Source organism: Suricata suricatta, chromosome 6, assembly GCF_006229205.1.
Source record: "Suricata suricatta isolate VVHF042 chromosome 6, meerkat_22Aug2017_6uvM2_HiC, whole genome shotgun sequence".
NCBI lineage: Eukaryota > Metazoa > Chordata > Mammalia > Carnivora > Herpestidae > Suricata > Suricata suricatta.
This window is the reverse complement of record NC_043705.1, coordinates 25313243-25327050: the sequence shown is the minus strand read 5'-3', so window position 1 is coordinate 25327050 and position 13808 is coordinate 25313243. Positions and strand designations below refer to the sequence as shown.

The 13808-nt window shown below is 55.0% G+C and overlaps 1 protein-coding gene across 5 annotated transcripts in view; it reads right to left on the bottom strand.

The window, feature by feature from the left end:
- Positions 1 to 1694: 1694 nt before the first annotated feature.
- TCF7 (transcription factor 7) overlaps positions 1695 to 13808 on the bottom strand; it is a 30200-nt gene continuing 18086 nt past the window's right edge. For 3 of the 5 annotated variants that reach the window (XM_029941912.1, XM_029941910.1, XM_029941909.1), the window contains 8 exons: positions 9132 to 9243; positions 8229 to 8316; positions 6778 to 6870; positions 5448 to 5567; positions 4685 to 4847; positions 4480 to 4587; positions 3901 to 3949; positions 1695 to 2014 (listed from right to left, as the gene is read on the bottom strand). In XM_029941912.1, coding sequence (XP_029797772.1) covers positions 1935 to 2014; positions 3901 to 3949; positions 4480 to 4587; positions 4685 to 4847; positions 5448 to 5567; positions 6778 to 6870; positions 8229 to 8316; positions 9132 to 9243 — 813 coding nt within the window. In that variant the 3' untranslated portion in view covers positions 1695 to 1934. Of the gene's footprint in view, positions 2038 to 3900; positions 3950 to 4479; positions 4588 to 4684; positions 4848 to 5447; positions 5568 to 6777; positions 6871 to 8228; positions 8317 to 9131; positions 9244 to 13808 lie in introns of all 5 variants that reach the window. The other 2 variants (XM_029941911.1, XM_029941914.1) reach the window with 2 other exon arrangements.

Here is a 13808-nt window from a genome sequence, read left to right as displayed (position 1 = left end):
CTTTCTCTCTGCCGGAGGAAAATGGGAGGGGAAGTTGGAGCCTGGTGGTTGGTTGGGTCTGTAGTTGCGTTTCCAGCGCAAGCGTGGTCTCGTGTGCAGGCTAACCTGTAGCCACCTCCCTTGTGAGTCCAAGGATTGAGGAGTTAGGAGCAAGGCTTGTATTGGGAGTTGATGCCTAGAATGAGCTTAGCTTTCGGGGTTGGGGCAGCGGAGGTGAGGTGGACTGAATCTGTAGAATGTGTGTACCATAGGAGAGGATAAACCCCACATTTTATGGCTGTGGGGGGAAAGTCTCATGCTCTATTACTGAAACAGCTTATTCCTCAGGGTCAACTTTGAACAAAGAAACCCAGTAAAAAGTATCTTTATTCTCATGTTTAAAAAAAGTTTTTGTTTGATGATGCATTAACAATACAAAAATATTCTGAACACTACAATAGTCCTTTTCTTTCTCTCAAGACTTCTTGCAACACTACACTAGAATATATCTTTGGATTCTGAGACACCAGTGGCTAAAGTAGGAACTAAAGGCTTTTGTTGAGGGGGGTGTGGGTATAGGAACAGCCCTTTTTCTTTGGGTTCAGGCTATATACAGTAAGGAGGCAAAAAAAAGTTAAATTAAGTTTGTTTTTTAAGGCTCAGGGTTGAAGCTTGGCTCAGAAATGGATTAAAGTAGGTGTGGTGAAAACCCACTCACCACCACTAGAGGATCTCTGGGCTCCTTACTTGGATGCTGACGGTCCTCCTTCCTGCACCCCCTATGGAAGCTGAAGCTGAAGCGGTGTCACGCTGAAAGGTGAGCACTGGTTGTCATAAGGCTTGATTTGCCCTCTTAAAACTGCCCAAGAGCTGGCTAGACTGACATGGACAAGTTGGAGCTGTGACAGAGGCTCTTGGTGTAGGGAGGGAGGGATGCATGCTGGAGTTTGGGGCCATAATTTCTTTGGAGTTCAGTCACTAGTGACAGGCATGGGAGCTTGGTATCAGAGCTTCTTGGGAGGTCGAGTTTCTCTTAGAAGCATATCCAAGTAATGTGAACTAGAGCCAGACACCTCTCACTGCCCATACTTGCCTGATAAGGTAGTGTCAGGTTGTTCCTACTGCCTGTGGTGATAGGCCTAAACTTAACCTGTTCATTCCCTCCTAGTCCTGTAAGCTCTGGAGGACGTGGCGAAAGGCTTACTCTGTAACTGCTTTTCTGTCAAGAGGCCTTCTCCAGGCTCGGTTGAGAGACACATTATTGTCTTGAGCATGTGGTTGTAACCATGCTCACGTGTGGTTTCGGAAACCAGCTCATTCTTGGTCCTTGAAGTGTGTGGTATGGGGAGGGCGTGGCAGTGGTGGGGCCAAGGAGGTATAGGGTGGGGAAGGGAGCTGGGCTCAGTCCAGCCTATCTGTGACCTACAGCAGAAAAGCAGGGGAGGCAGGGCATCTGGCCAGCAAGACAGATGGTAAAAGGAATAGATGCAGGCTGCTGTAGGCACAAGGGATGTCGTTAATCAGATGACACACTGCAGATCTCATTCCCACCATTTGGTGTAGTATGAATTGATGGCCCCGAGTTCAGGCAGAAGTTGTGCAGCCTTGGAAGTCTCCTGGGCCCTGTTCCTGAGAGGGAGGTAACAGGGCCCCTGGCCAGTTTCCACGTGCTTTGGGGCTCTGTCGCTTCCTCTCAGAGGATGAGCCCCTGGAGGCGGCCAGGTGTCCTGTACATGCTAGGCTGCCTGTCTCTGAGATGCCTGTCGTTGAAGCTGTGTACTCTGCAGGACACTGTGGGGGGCCTGTGGGGGTCCAGGGGGCTGGGAGGCTGAGAGAGGCCGAGAGACCTGGTGATGTAGGCGCCGGCTCCGCAGGGCTAGCAAGCAGTTCTGTGGGGAAGTGGGGTAGCAGGAGGTATGAGGGCGAGTCCTGGGGGGCTGGGGACCCGGGGCAGCCTAGAGCACTGTCATCGGAAGGAACTGGGCTGGGGCAGCGGCCTTCTCCGGGTAAGTACCGAATGCATTTCTTTTTCCTCCTAGGAATAGTGAAGAGAGTTATCTGTAAACAGAGGGTGAATTCATAGTCATACACCACAACCAGAAAATGCTGTCTTTGCACTGGCCTAACTGCCCTCTGTCCCCTCTCCCCAGGACTTGGGTGATGTGCCTCTGCCTTCAAACCTAGCACTGCGATTCTGCTGGGCCTGGCCCAAACCTGGAGCAGGTGCAGTTCCCAGCACAGCCACGAGGTGGCCCAGGAACCTTTCGTAGGCTAAGCTCTGTGGGCTGCCTCCTGTCTTCCAGGGGAGCCATCTCCTAGTTTGGGCCTTTGAGCCTCTGCTTCACATGTCTGTGGGGCTCCTATCTGCACTAAGTAAGGCAAAGGGCTGCAGTGCTCATAGTGGTGCTCAGGCAGAACAACACAAGGAGCCTCCCAGTGTGTGTACATATGCATACTTACATACTCCCCAGACTCCTTTCTGCCCTTGGAGAGGGGCATGGTGGGCACTTTGAGGGACTAGACCGTAGTTGTTGGGAGTCTATGAGGAACTACCAGGCCTGCCCTCAAACAGGCAAACTTTTGCCACATGGTAGGCAGGCCTCCTTTTCACACAGTCCTGTCTCCGTTGTATGGCAAAGCACACATTTAGTGCCCCAGAGCCCAGGGGTACCCCTGTTCCTCTCTCCCTACCTCTCCAGCTCTTTGGTCTCAGGTACAAGCCAGGTTGTTCTCTACTATAGTCACCTTGTTTTTCTTAGATATAAAGGGTCAGGATAATCCAGGCAGGGATCCCAGCTTGAAGAAGTGAGGGAACTGCTGGACCATGGTGAGTGCTAGGCCTGCCAGCAGCGGCTTAGGCCCCCTGAAGGAGGTGGATGGTAAGGCCTGCTGTGGATATGCTAAGCTTAGCATGAGACCATCATTAACAGAGGATTCCTGGCACCAGGCACCAGAACTGCATGGGCTCCCCAGTGTGTGGTATGCAAGGGGACTAGGGTACCCAGGCAGGGCTACAGGCCTAGCAGAACACGTGCAGAGTCAGGGAAGCAGCTTGAAGCAAAGGGAGGATGGTGGTGGGGACGAACCCACCTGCACGGACCACACCAATCCGTCTGCTGGTTGAGGCCAAAGCGAGCACGACATTTCTTAGGCGAGCCAGGGTCTGCTCACAGCCATGCCAGAGGGGCAGAGCAGGGCAGAGGGCGAGCAGGCAGGCAGCAGGGCAGAGCAGGGCCCAGAAAGAAGAGGTAACATCAGTGTCAGCCAGTCACAGATACCCCATAGGCCCCATAGGCAGAGGGCCTTGCCGTGGGACAGCCAGCCCTAGTGGGAGCCCCGGGACCCAGAGCCAAGGTATCAGGAAAGGTGGACACCTAGCTAGGCAATAGAGGCAGTGGGAAGAATGGTGGAGGAAGGAGGGGATCCTATCAGGTTGGCTCCTCTCTCAGGCTGCAGCAGAGGAGCGCCGGGAGGCCCACAGTGATCCAGCCTCTTCTGTCACATCGCCTGCCCAATCTGCCTAACCCATATCCCCCTCCTGCTGTAGCTGAAACCTAGTCTACACCTTTTCAGATGGACAGTAAAGCTGTGTGACTGCCGGACTCCTAGACATGGCTACACCTCCACCCACACAGGCCACTGCCCATCTCGGCAGAATCGTAGCGTCCGTTTCTCTGAGCAGGGCTAGCAAAGGTGGGAGATGTGCAGCGAGAGGTACACCATTGTTACACTGGCCAAGGGTCTCAGTAGAGCTATTCTGCACAGGGGCATTTGCCTTCTGGTAAGTGGGCCTTGTTTCCAGAGGGCCCAGGCCTTTGGAGGTCTGTGGCTGAGTACTCTGCTCCTCCCTCTGAGCCAGAGCAGGGTGCTCATGAAATGTGGGCCTGGAGGGGAGTCTACACGGCTGAGGGAATGCTTTACCTGTGTTGGACTCCTGGTGCTTTTCTCTTGACCGCCTCTTTTTCTTCCCCTGCAGGGAATAAAGGGAGGGATGCTCAGATCCAGGAGGTGGTCCCCTTCATAACTCCACTGAGTGGTTGGGAGACCTACAGCTTGGCTTGCCTGTTGCTGAGATTCTGGGTACAGGATCCCTTCCTACAGGGAAGGCCTAGTACTTGACCAGAATTTTTATCAGGGTACCATGGGGCAGCAGTTAGAGGCTCCTCCTCCCCTTCCCATGCTGGCCTCCATATTAAATGGAGATTTACAGGGCCCTTTCCTCCCCTCCTGCCTATGTGACCAAATGCTGGGCAACAGCCCCAAGGGGGAGTATGAGCTAGGTGGAAAAGAGGACAGGGGCCTGCCTTTAGGGCAGTTTCCCTTGTTTAGCTGGGTTCTGAGCTAGTCAGGTCAGGCCTTGAGCCCTTCACCGCACCACCTGCCCTCCTTTTATGTGCCTTTAGGACAGTGGTCTGCCTTTCCCCACTGAGACTGTGGCCTGGGGCATGGCATCTTGAAGGTTCCCCTACCCATCCCTACTGTTCGTCACCAGCCACTCACATAGTTGTCCCGCGCCGACCAGCCTGGGTACAGCTGCATGTGCAGCTGCCTCTCTTTTCGGGCCAGCTCATAGTACTTGGCCTGCTCTTCCCGAGACAGCGCATGCCACTGCAGCGGGGAAGGAGGGGGTAGATGGTGGTGCATGAGGGAGTCAACAGGCAGCACCAGGGGCCACCCCTGCCAGCCCACCTGCCCGTGGCCTCACCCTGCGGCCCAGGATCTGGTTGATGGCAGCACTCTCCTTGAGCGTACACTCTGCAATGACCTTGGCTCTCATCTCCTTCATGTACAGCATGAAGGCGTTGAGGGGCTTCTTGATGGTTGGCTTCTTGGCCTCCTTCTCTGCCTTGGATTCTGCCTGTGTCTTCCTGAGAGGCACAAGTCCGGATCACATAGGAGCCCCCAGTGTCCTGTTAATGTGACCACCTTCTAGCATGTGTGTGCGCGTGCCAGTGCATGGAAACTAGGGTTTTGTAAATGGTATCTTTTTCAGCTGCTCTAAAATGGGTGATGAGAGCTAAGTAACTTCCTGACAGAAATACTGCATCTAGGTAAGAAGATCCTGTTTAAAGACTTCACAACCTGCCCATGTTGGCTCAGACTAAATCTTTATTCTGCACCCCATCCATTCCCTCCTGCTTTTGAGGATCAAAAAACACTGCTCAGAGGCACCCAGTTAGTTGGCTCAGTTGGAGGAGTGTGTAACCCTTGATCTCCGGGTCGTGAGTTCAGGCCCCACACTGGGTGTAGAGATGGCTTAAATAAGTAAATCAACTTAAACCAAACCCTGGCCTGTCAGGGGCAAGAACAAGATGGCTTGACCAGAGGCGTGGCATCCTGGGGTTCCTAGGCGGCAGGCATAGAGCCTGGCGGGAGGAATGTTTTCCCTGGCAAGATGAACAGATGGGAGCCTGAGATCTGCTCACGAGTTCCCCTCCCTCTTCCACACCATGGGCCTTTTCACTCACAGGCTCCGGTCATACGGCTGCAGCTCCTGCTTCCCTGACGGAGGTACAATCGCCGGGTGGGGGATGGCTGCAGGGTGACCAGGTACACCGGAGCCTAGCATCAGGGATGGGTGGGTGAACCTAAAGGCAGAAGGAGAGTTAAAATTGAGCCAGGAATGTACAGTCCAGCGCTTTGGACACACGAGGCCCCTGCTCAGTGCACGAGGACAGGTGAACAGATACCCCACCCCCAATGGCTTGCACACAGAGTACAAAGATACACACCAACACAAACACTTGCTTCCAAAATGTTACACAGTGCAAAAATCTCTATCTTGTCATTCAGGTGGCTACTAAGTCCTCAATAGCTTTAAATCTGTTTCCTTACCTTGTGCTTTCACCAGCTCAGCCTCCTGAGCCTGTAGCTGCCCCATGAGCTTCCTTTCTCTCCTGCTTGAGCCCTGCAGGCCTCTCCACACAACTCCCAGAGGGACCTTGTAAAAACATGTGAGTACTCTTGGCCCCTCCTAGAACTCTCCCCGTGCTCACAGAATGAAACCCAGGCTCCTCCGCAGGACCGGCCCCGCCCTGAATGAACATCCCTGTGGCCACTGCTTTCCATCACTTTCCAGTCCTAGCCATCCCGAACTAGTGCTGTTCCCTTTGTCCTCTCTGCTCAGATGTCGTGAAATTCTTCGTCGGTGTCCCTGACCTGGCTGGGTCCATACCTCCCACCCTGGGCTGTGAACTCCTGTAGGAGTGGACCCGTCTGCTGAGTTCCTTATTCCACACCTGGTGTGGATCTGTCACTGATGGTGTGTGCAAAGCAAAAGGACACAAATGTACACACACATACCTTTCACTTTGCTTTTCTGCTCTTCTGTGGAAACCACTGCCCTTGCTCCTTTCTCTGAGCAGGCAGTCCCCAAGGGTCCAAAGTTGCAGACCCGTGTAAAAGGTGATGCCTCCTCTTGGGCAGAGCTCACAATGCCCAGGAGAGCTGGCCTGTCCGGCCCTTCAGCAGGGATGCACAGCACAGGTGAGCACTCACACACCTGCACATGGGCTGACTCATGCGTGCACAGAGGAAGGAGCACAAGCACGCGTGTGCTCTCACTGGCCCTGGCTGCTCTAGGGTGCTCGACTGCACAGTTTGGCCTGGGCTTGGGCCTCTGGCTCTCCCACCAGGCTTCATTCTCAGGCACAGGGCAGCAGGAGGCTGCAGAATGACGGACGGACGGATGGACAGACAACTAGCACAGGGCAAGCACCGGCCTGGGCACAGCCTCATGTGGGCTCTGAAGCCTGGGCAACAGGCAGCAGGAACCTGGCTGCAGGGTGTGGGACTCACCTGGGGTAGGGGGCGCCAGGGGCTGCAGTGGGGGCAGGGAAGTGCTGTCTATATCCGCAGGAAGGGGACAGGGGGTAGAGAGGAGGGCTGGGCCTGTGGTTGGGAGAGACAGCTGTTAGCAGTCTGGCTACTGGCAAGATGTAGGGAAGGACTTCTCCACCTTGGTTGGGCCTGACCCATGGTGTGTGGTAACTCAGCCTCTGCCAGGACAACTCCAGCGTTTGTACTAAGCACCTGCCACCAGAGGGCAACCTGTGCTGCACCTACTTGTCCCTACAGACTTGTACATACTGGCACTTAAAGGGCAGAAATGGCAGTTGTTCTCCTAGGACCCAGCTTAGCAGGCTAACCTCCAGCCTCACTTCTAGTTTCCTCATCAGTACAGCGTTGATACTTGTCCTAGGGCTTTAGCTGTCACTGCTGACACTGACTTGACTGTTCTGCCCCCTTTGTCCCCTTTCATCTCCTTTGTTCAGTTCTTGCTTGGCTAAATGACCGTTTTTCCTGAAAACCCTAAAAATCCCAGGCTGGATGAGGCACTCCTTTGGGCTCTTACAGTCCTCAATAAAAGCACTGCTAACACTGCCTTGTAATTGCTGCGCCCCTGGCCTGGGTAGTACACCCAAGGACTGGTGAACCCCAGTCCTGGGAGTATCTGTGGATACAGTCCTGACTGGTACTGGGAATGGAGTACTGTCCAAGGAGAATCTGGGAATGGAAGACTGAGCTGAATATGGATAAAGAGCAAGTGGAAAAGGGCAGGTGGGCCTCAAGCTGGACCTATGGCCTTCTCTACCTTTCTGAAAAACCAAGATTTCCTTCTGTGGGGTGCTGCCCCAGCCAAGAGAGGCTACAGAGGTGTCCAGAACATACTGGTTGATGAGCAAAGGACCAGCCAGCCCACCAAGACCCAGCTCCAGCCCAGCAGCGCTCTGGCCCACAGCTGGGTCTACTAACTCAAGGTTCAGGCTGGCTTTTGCTGGCCCAGCCTTCAAAGACCCTCTGAAGCAGGTACCAGAGGGGGCAAAAAACACTTGCTCAGGGAGCTCAGCCAAGGGACCAGTCAGTCGGCAGTAGGCACTGAGATGAGTGGGAAGTGTCCGCCTGCCCACCAGGTGGCTGAGAGGCAACAGCCCATCTTGTGGCCATTCATATTGTCCCCTCCCTCCTCAGGCAGGCCTGCCTTTTTTCCTTACAGTCTCTCCTAACCTGGAGCAGCTCAGTGCCCCCCACCCCCACCAAGTCTCTCAGACATTGAGGCAGATTTCGAACACAGGAGGGCTGAGACCAGGAGCCAGGGACCAGCGGGGAACAGAAAGAGCTGCCGGCCAGCCGCTGGTACAGACACTAGCTGGCAGCAGGTGCTGCGAGAAGAAGGATGAAGAAAATGTAATGGCAGGTATGGGTCTCACCAGCACAAGGTGCCCTCTTCCCACTGGGTCCACACTCACCAGCTCACAGTGTGGGGAAGCTGTCCCATGCTGCCTGAGGTCAGAGAGTAGAAGCCAGAAAGGTCAGGGGTCTGTAGAGGCCTGTGAACTACAGTGGAGAAGGACCGAGTAAGTGATCTGGACTGACCTGGAAGCCACTTCTGCTACTTACTGCCTCCTAGACCCTCCTGTGGGGCCTCTAAGATCCCACCTCCCATTGGCTTAGAGGACCAGACATACTGGTTTGTTCAGGACTATTCCAGTGTGCTAATGGTGCCCCATTTATAGGCTAGGGAAGCAAGGGCAGAGTAGTTGGGTGACTCGCCTAAGGATATAGGCTGCCAGTGGGAGATGGAGTCACTCAGGAGTGGGAGGGCCAGGCCTTGCCATGTCCCGGTCTGCTGCTGGTCTTCAACTGGGGCCTCTAAGCTGGCGACTCTGGCCTGGCTTTCTGAGCAGGACTGGGGCAGCCAGGGTTCCACCCGCCCCCCTTTAGGCTCCCCAGGGTTGAGTCAGCAGGTTTCCCACAGCCGACAATGGCTGATTTCAGAATGACTTTCCCTGAGGCTGAGGTGAATCAGCCATCACAACCACCACTTTCCATTTTCTCATTGGGGGGGGTGGCGGGGGGAGGAATACGGGTTTTATAATCTTCAGCTTTACACAGATGCCCACTCCCATATACTGGCATTGGGAGGTCACCCAGGATTTAGGCGGCTACCACCACCTGAAACCTTGCAAGTTTGACCTGGTACCACCTGCCCTCAGGCTCCCAGGCCATCTTTCTGGCATTTTCTTTGGGCTTTTGAGTTTGCCCAGGCTTTCTGGTTGTTACAAAGGACCTAAGCCCCCTGGACTCAGATGTCCAGGACTTGGCCCCCAGGCTCTGGGCCCGGCAGCCCCCTCCCCTTCCCAGCTCCATACCTTGCTTCTGGCTGATGTCGGCTGGTGCAGGTGTAGGGTGTGGACTGCTGAAATGTTCATAGAGAGGAGAGAGCTGTGGGACGCTGTGGGCTGGCTGACTGGCCTTGTTGTGCTGAAAAATGAGGAGGGAGGGTGTGAATGTGGGGAGACCCAAAGGAGGAAGGCACAGGGCTGGGACATACATATAAACAGAGCCCCTTTTGGCTGTGCTGGTAGCCCAAATCTCAAAGGAAAGTGGGGGTGGTTAAAACCACAGGCCTCAGGGGAAGGGACACCACTCAAGCCACCTATGTCCAGTGGCTCTGCCACCGTCCTCCAGACATTGCTCAAGCTGTCCCATCACCTAGGTTTCTGTATACTCAGTTCCAGGAGGTGCATCTCTCCTGTCCAGGATATTTCCTGCGTCTAGGACTGAGACTGCCTCCCTCCCGTTTCTCCAAGGCCCTGGGGCTTGTCTGGGGGACTTTGCATAGCCTCCAGCCCCAGACACCAGGTAATGATCTGAAGACCTGGCTTACCCCAAGACAGCCTGGAGTTCTCTTTCCTACTTCTCCACCCCCAGACTTGGGGTCATAAGTCAGACCCCCTGTTCCACCTCAGGCTTACCAGGATTTGTGGGCACAGGGAAGGTTCCCATCAGCACTCTAACTCAGAGCAGGTGGGTAAGGGGGGGCCAGTCTTCCTGCAGGGTGCACCCACCCAGCCCCCACACTTCCTGTCTCCTCAGCAACACAGGACTCTTACTTTTCTCACTAGTCACATGGATCTGTCAGGAGATGACTCATGCTGGGAAGGGGGCTCCCCATACGACCCAGCCTCAGGGAGGTGCCACTTGGGGCCAAGGCACAGCTCTGCATGTCCCCAGTGCGCATCTGCACAGTGCAGGACCCTGGAAACGCCATCTACAGTTGAGGCTCCACTTCGCCTGTGGGGATTCTGCTGGCTAGGAGCACAGCTAAGCACCTTTTGACTCACGGCACAAAAGAAAGAGGGCTGTTTTGGAGCAGGATGGCCATGAGAGGCTGTGGCCTGGGCTCCTTCCTACTTTGTGGGTGAAATGTCCCACTAGGTGAATTCAGCCAGATTCCTTCACATTTGTGGGCTTCTGTCTCCTCACTTGGAGTTCGTGATCCCTGTATCACTAGGTTTGGGGAAGCTTAGGGTAGCTTATGGTGAGGCAGCCTGGCACAGATCCCTTGGGATTGGCTGTCTGTGGTCCAGAGTGAGGTGAGAGAAGTTCAGGCAAAAGCTGTGACTCAGCCAAGGTGTGAGGCTTCAGGTGGACCCAGGCTCCCACACCTCCAGCAACTGGCTGCCCTCTTGTCCACATTCCCGCCTGAGGGGAGCTGGAGGCTGGGTTCCAAGCTGCAGCAGCCCTCCCCTGGGGCCTGGGGAAGGTGTGGACACCGCCCTCCTGTTCAGTCCCAGGCTCATTTCATCTGCCCACTGAGAACCTTACACACCAGGACCTTCTGTCCTCAGGCACACAGCTGTCCCCAAAGTGGCTCCTTTGTGGTGGGCATGGAATGTGTGGCACCATAGCCCCTTCCTGAGCGCCCCTCCCCGGAGCCCTCTTAGCTTCCGGGGGCAGCCTAGGAATGACGACCACACTGTGAGCCTGAGGAAGAGTCGGCTGACCACGTTTAGATGCTGGTTCTAATGTGTGTGACCTTTACAAACTCACTCCAATATCTGAGCATCTGTTTTCCTGTCAAACGGAGATGATCATAGGGTTGTTGTAAGGGTAAAGCGACCCGATACCCAAGAGCTCTATCACTCAGGTGTGGACTCATAAGGAAGGAATGTGCAGGAATCTCCTTACACACAAAGAAAATGCTACTAGCAGTCCTTCCCTGGCCCTGTGGTGCTGGCCTCACGTGGGCCAGGCAGTTTTGGTCTGAGTTCACTGGAGGGGATTTGCCTGGAGACCGAAGACCCACCGGGCAGCCCACTTGGCAGGGTCACCTGGGAAGGCTGAGGAAGGGGGCATGATGTCTCCAGGCCCTGGGTGCTGGGACTTTACTGCTGCTGCTCCAAGGCTTCCTGAGCAAGCCGAGAGGCTCATGCCACCCTCAGGCCTTCTTTATCCCCTGAAGTGACCCCAGACACACACTGTGAAAGAGGCAGAGTACGTGTGGGAATGGAAGGTAGAAAGTAGGATCCTCGGGCCCGCCTGCAGGGACTGGCAAGAGTGCGTTTGACCAGCTGTGGGTATGTGGACACCCGTGGAACCCTTCACGGACTGAGTCCCTGCCACATGCGAAGCACTGTGCCAAGCACTTGGCAAGCCCAGGCTCATTCCTACTAGGGCACCAACAGGCTGCCATTTCTCCCATCGGCACATCTTCCTCAGCCACCACCTCATGTCTTGCTCCCCTCTGTTGCAAAGCTCAGAAGAGCCATCCCCATCCTCGGCTTCCTGTTCTTAGTCTTGTGCTCCCTTCAGCCCAGCCAATCCCCTGCCCCATCACTTCACCAGATGGCACTTGTCAAGGTCCCCAGGGACTGCCACACTGCTGAACTCAACGGTCAGTTCATCATCTTCCTTCCACCTGACCTCTCGACAGCACTGGACAGAACAGACCTCTCCCTCACCCTTGAAAGAGTTTCTTGGCTTGGCTTCCAGAATGCCAAACTCACCTATTTTTCTCCAAGCTCACAGGGCACTCTTTCTTGGGCTAACTTCTGGCTCCTCATCTTCTTCCTGATCCACCCAAGATGGGCCCTTGGCTTTCCATCTACCATCCTTTCCAGAGTATTCTCATCCAGGTGGTAGCTTTAAACATCCTCATCTGATGACTGACATTTCTATCTCAGCCCCTACTTCCCTTGGTGAATGCCACTCCCGGAATGTGTACTCACCGAGTCTACCCATAAGTCTGAGATGCAGCCCAAACCCAGTATGATCAACGCAGAGCATCTGGTTTGCTGCACCAAATGCCCCTCTCCATCTTCCCGTTACTGGCAACGCTCTCCTTCCAGTTGCTCAGAAACCTTGGCCTAATCCTGGACTCTCTCATACCTCGTCTCCAATTTGTCAGGCAATCCTAATGGCTCAACCTTCAAAATAACTTAGAGTCTACCACTCAGACCAAGCAAGCCCTAGTCCCTTCCCACTCAGACAATTCCAGTGGCCTCTGCCCTCTGCCATTCCTCCATCCAGCACCTCTGTGACATACATCACCCCACTCGTCTGCCGAGAGCCAGCAACAGCCTTAGACAACCAACGAAGCTGTGTGTGGCGGGGCGCCACTCCCCTCACTAACCCCCGGCCCCCCTCTCTTCCCTGCTCACTATGCCCAGTATTTCCCATGTGTGCTTCAGCCTCCGGCCTCCATGTCTGGTTAGTGTGGCGATGTATTTTTTTAGGTTGTTTTTTTTTAATCAGAGAGAGCACATGCATATGCAAGTGGGGGGAGACCAGCAGGGGGCGGGGGAGAGAGAGAGAGGGAGGGAGGGAGGGTGAAGAGAATGAGAATGAATACGAATGAATGAATGAATCTTTCGCAGGCTCTAGGCTTGGCATGGAGCCTGATGTGGGGCTCGATCCCACGACCCTGGTATCATGACCTGAGCCAAAATCAAGAGGCGATGGATGAGTCACTCAGGAACCGCAGTCTAGTGCTAATTTAGAAGGGAACCACAATGGAAAGTGGGCTGGGAAGCCTAGCTCTAAGGCTCCCTGAGCTTTTACATCAACCTTTTCACTACAGGCTCCTGGGTCACTATGCCCCTTGAAAAGTGAGGATGAAAAAAAATCAGCCCTGATTACCTCACTGATGACAGATGCATAAACTCTGCTTCATGTTAGAATTTTGGGGAGCGGCAGCCAAGGGCCTAGGAAGCTTCCTGGAATCCCTTGGGGCCTATTTATCCTGATAGGCTCCCAGGACAGAGGTAGCCAGGCAGCACAGCCTGGAGACGGACAGGGAGACAGCTCAGGGGCCGTCCCGTCAAGAACCTGGGTCTCTGGTATTAGGCATCCCGCTATTCTCCAGCTAAGACCACAAATGCCCAGAGCCCTGGCCCATGAGGTGGAATGACATCCCTCCACAGGTCCCCCCTGCCCGGGAGCTTTTGAGTATAAGCGCCTGCTTCAGAGAAGGCCTTGCCATCTAAGTCCTGACTCTGGGTCTCTGGCCCCCAGGAAAGTAAGCCTGGTGGGGAGTGGGACCCTGGGAAGGAAGTCTTAGAACCAAAGCCTGAGGCCCAAGGTGCCAGCTACAGGAAGATAGTCTGAGAGTCCCACTTGGCCCAGGAAAAAGGGAGTGGGTGGGAGGGCCTGCTTCAAGGCAGGGAGTGGGTGGCTCCAGTACATTTCTCAGCAAACCACCTTCCCTGGGGAGGGCTAGCTTTGGCCACGAAGCCGTGGTGAGCCCCTCACCTGAAGGAGGGCCAGAGCGCACTCTCCTTGGCCAGGCTGGGAAACCTCAGGATCCAGCTCAGCCTACGGCCTCTGGCTGAGATGCGTGTGGACGACAGGGGTGTTTAAGGGGTGGTAGGGAGGAGGCGTTGCCTGATGGTCACAGGGCTCGTCCTGCCCACCGACCTTCCCTGGGAACTGGGGAAAAGCCTCTCATTAAACACGAGTCTGCAGCCAAACCCCAGGAGAGATGCCAGGTAGGCAGGGGTGGGGCAGACAGCTGGAGGCCCTGAGGTGGCCAGGGCTCCAGGGGA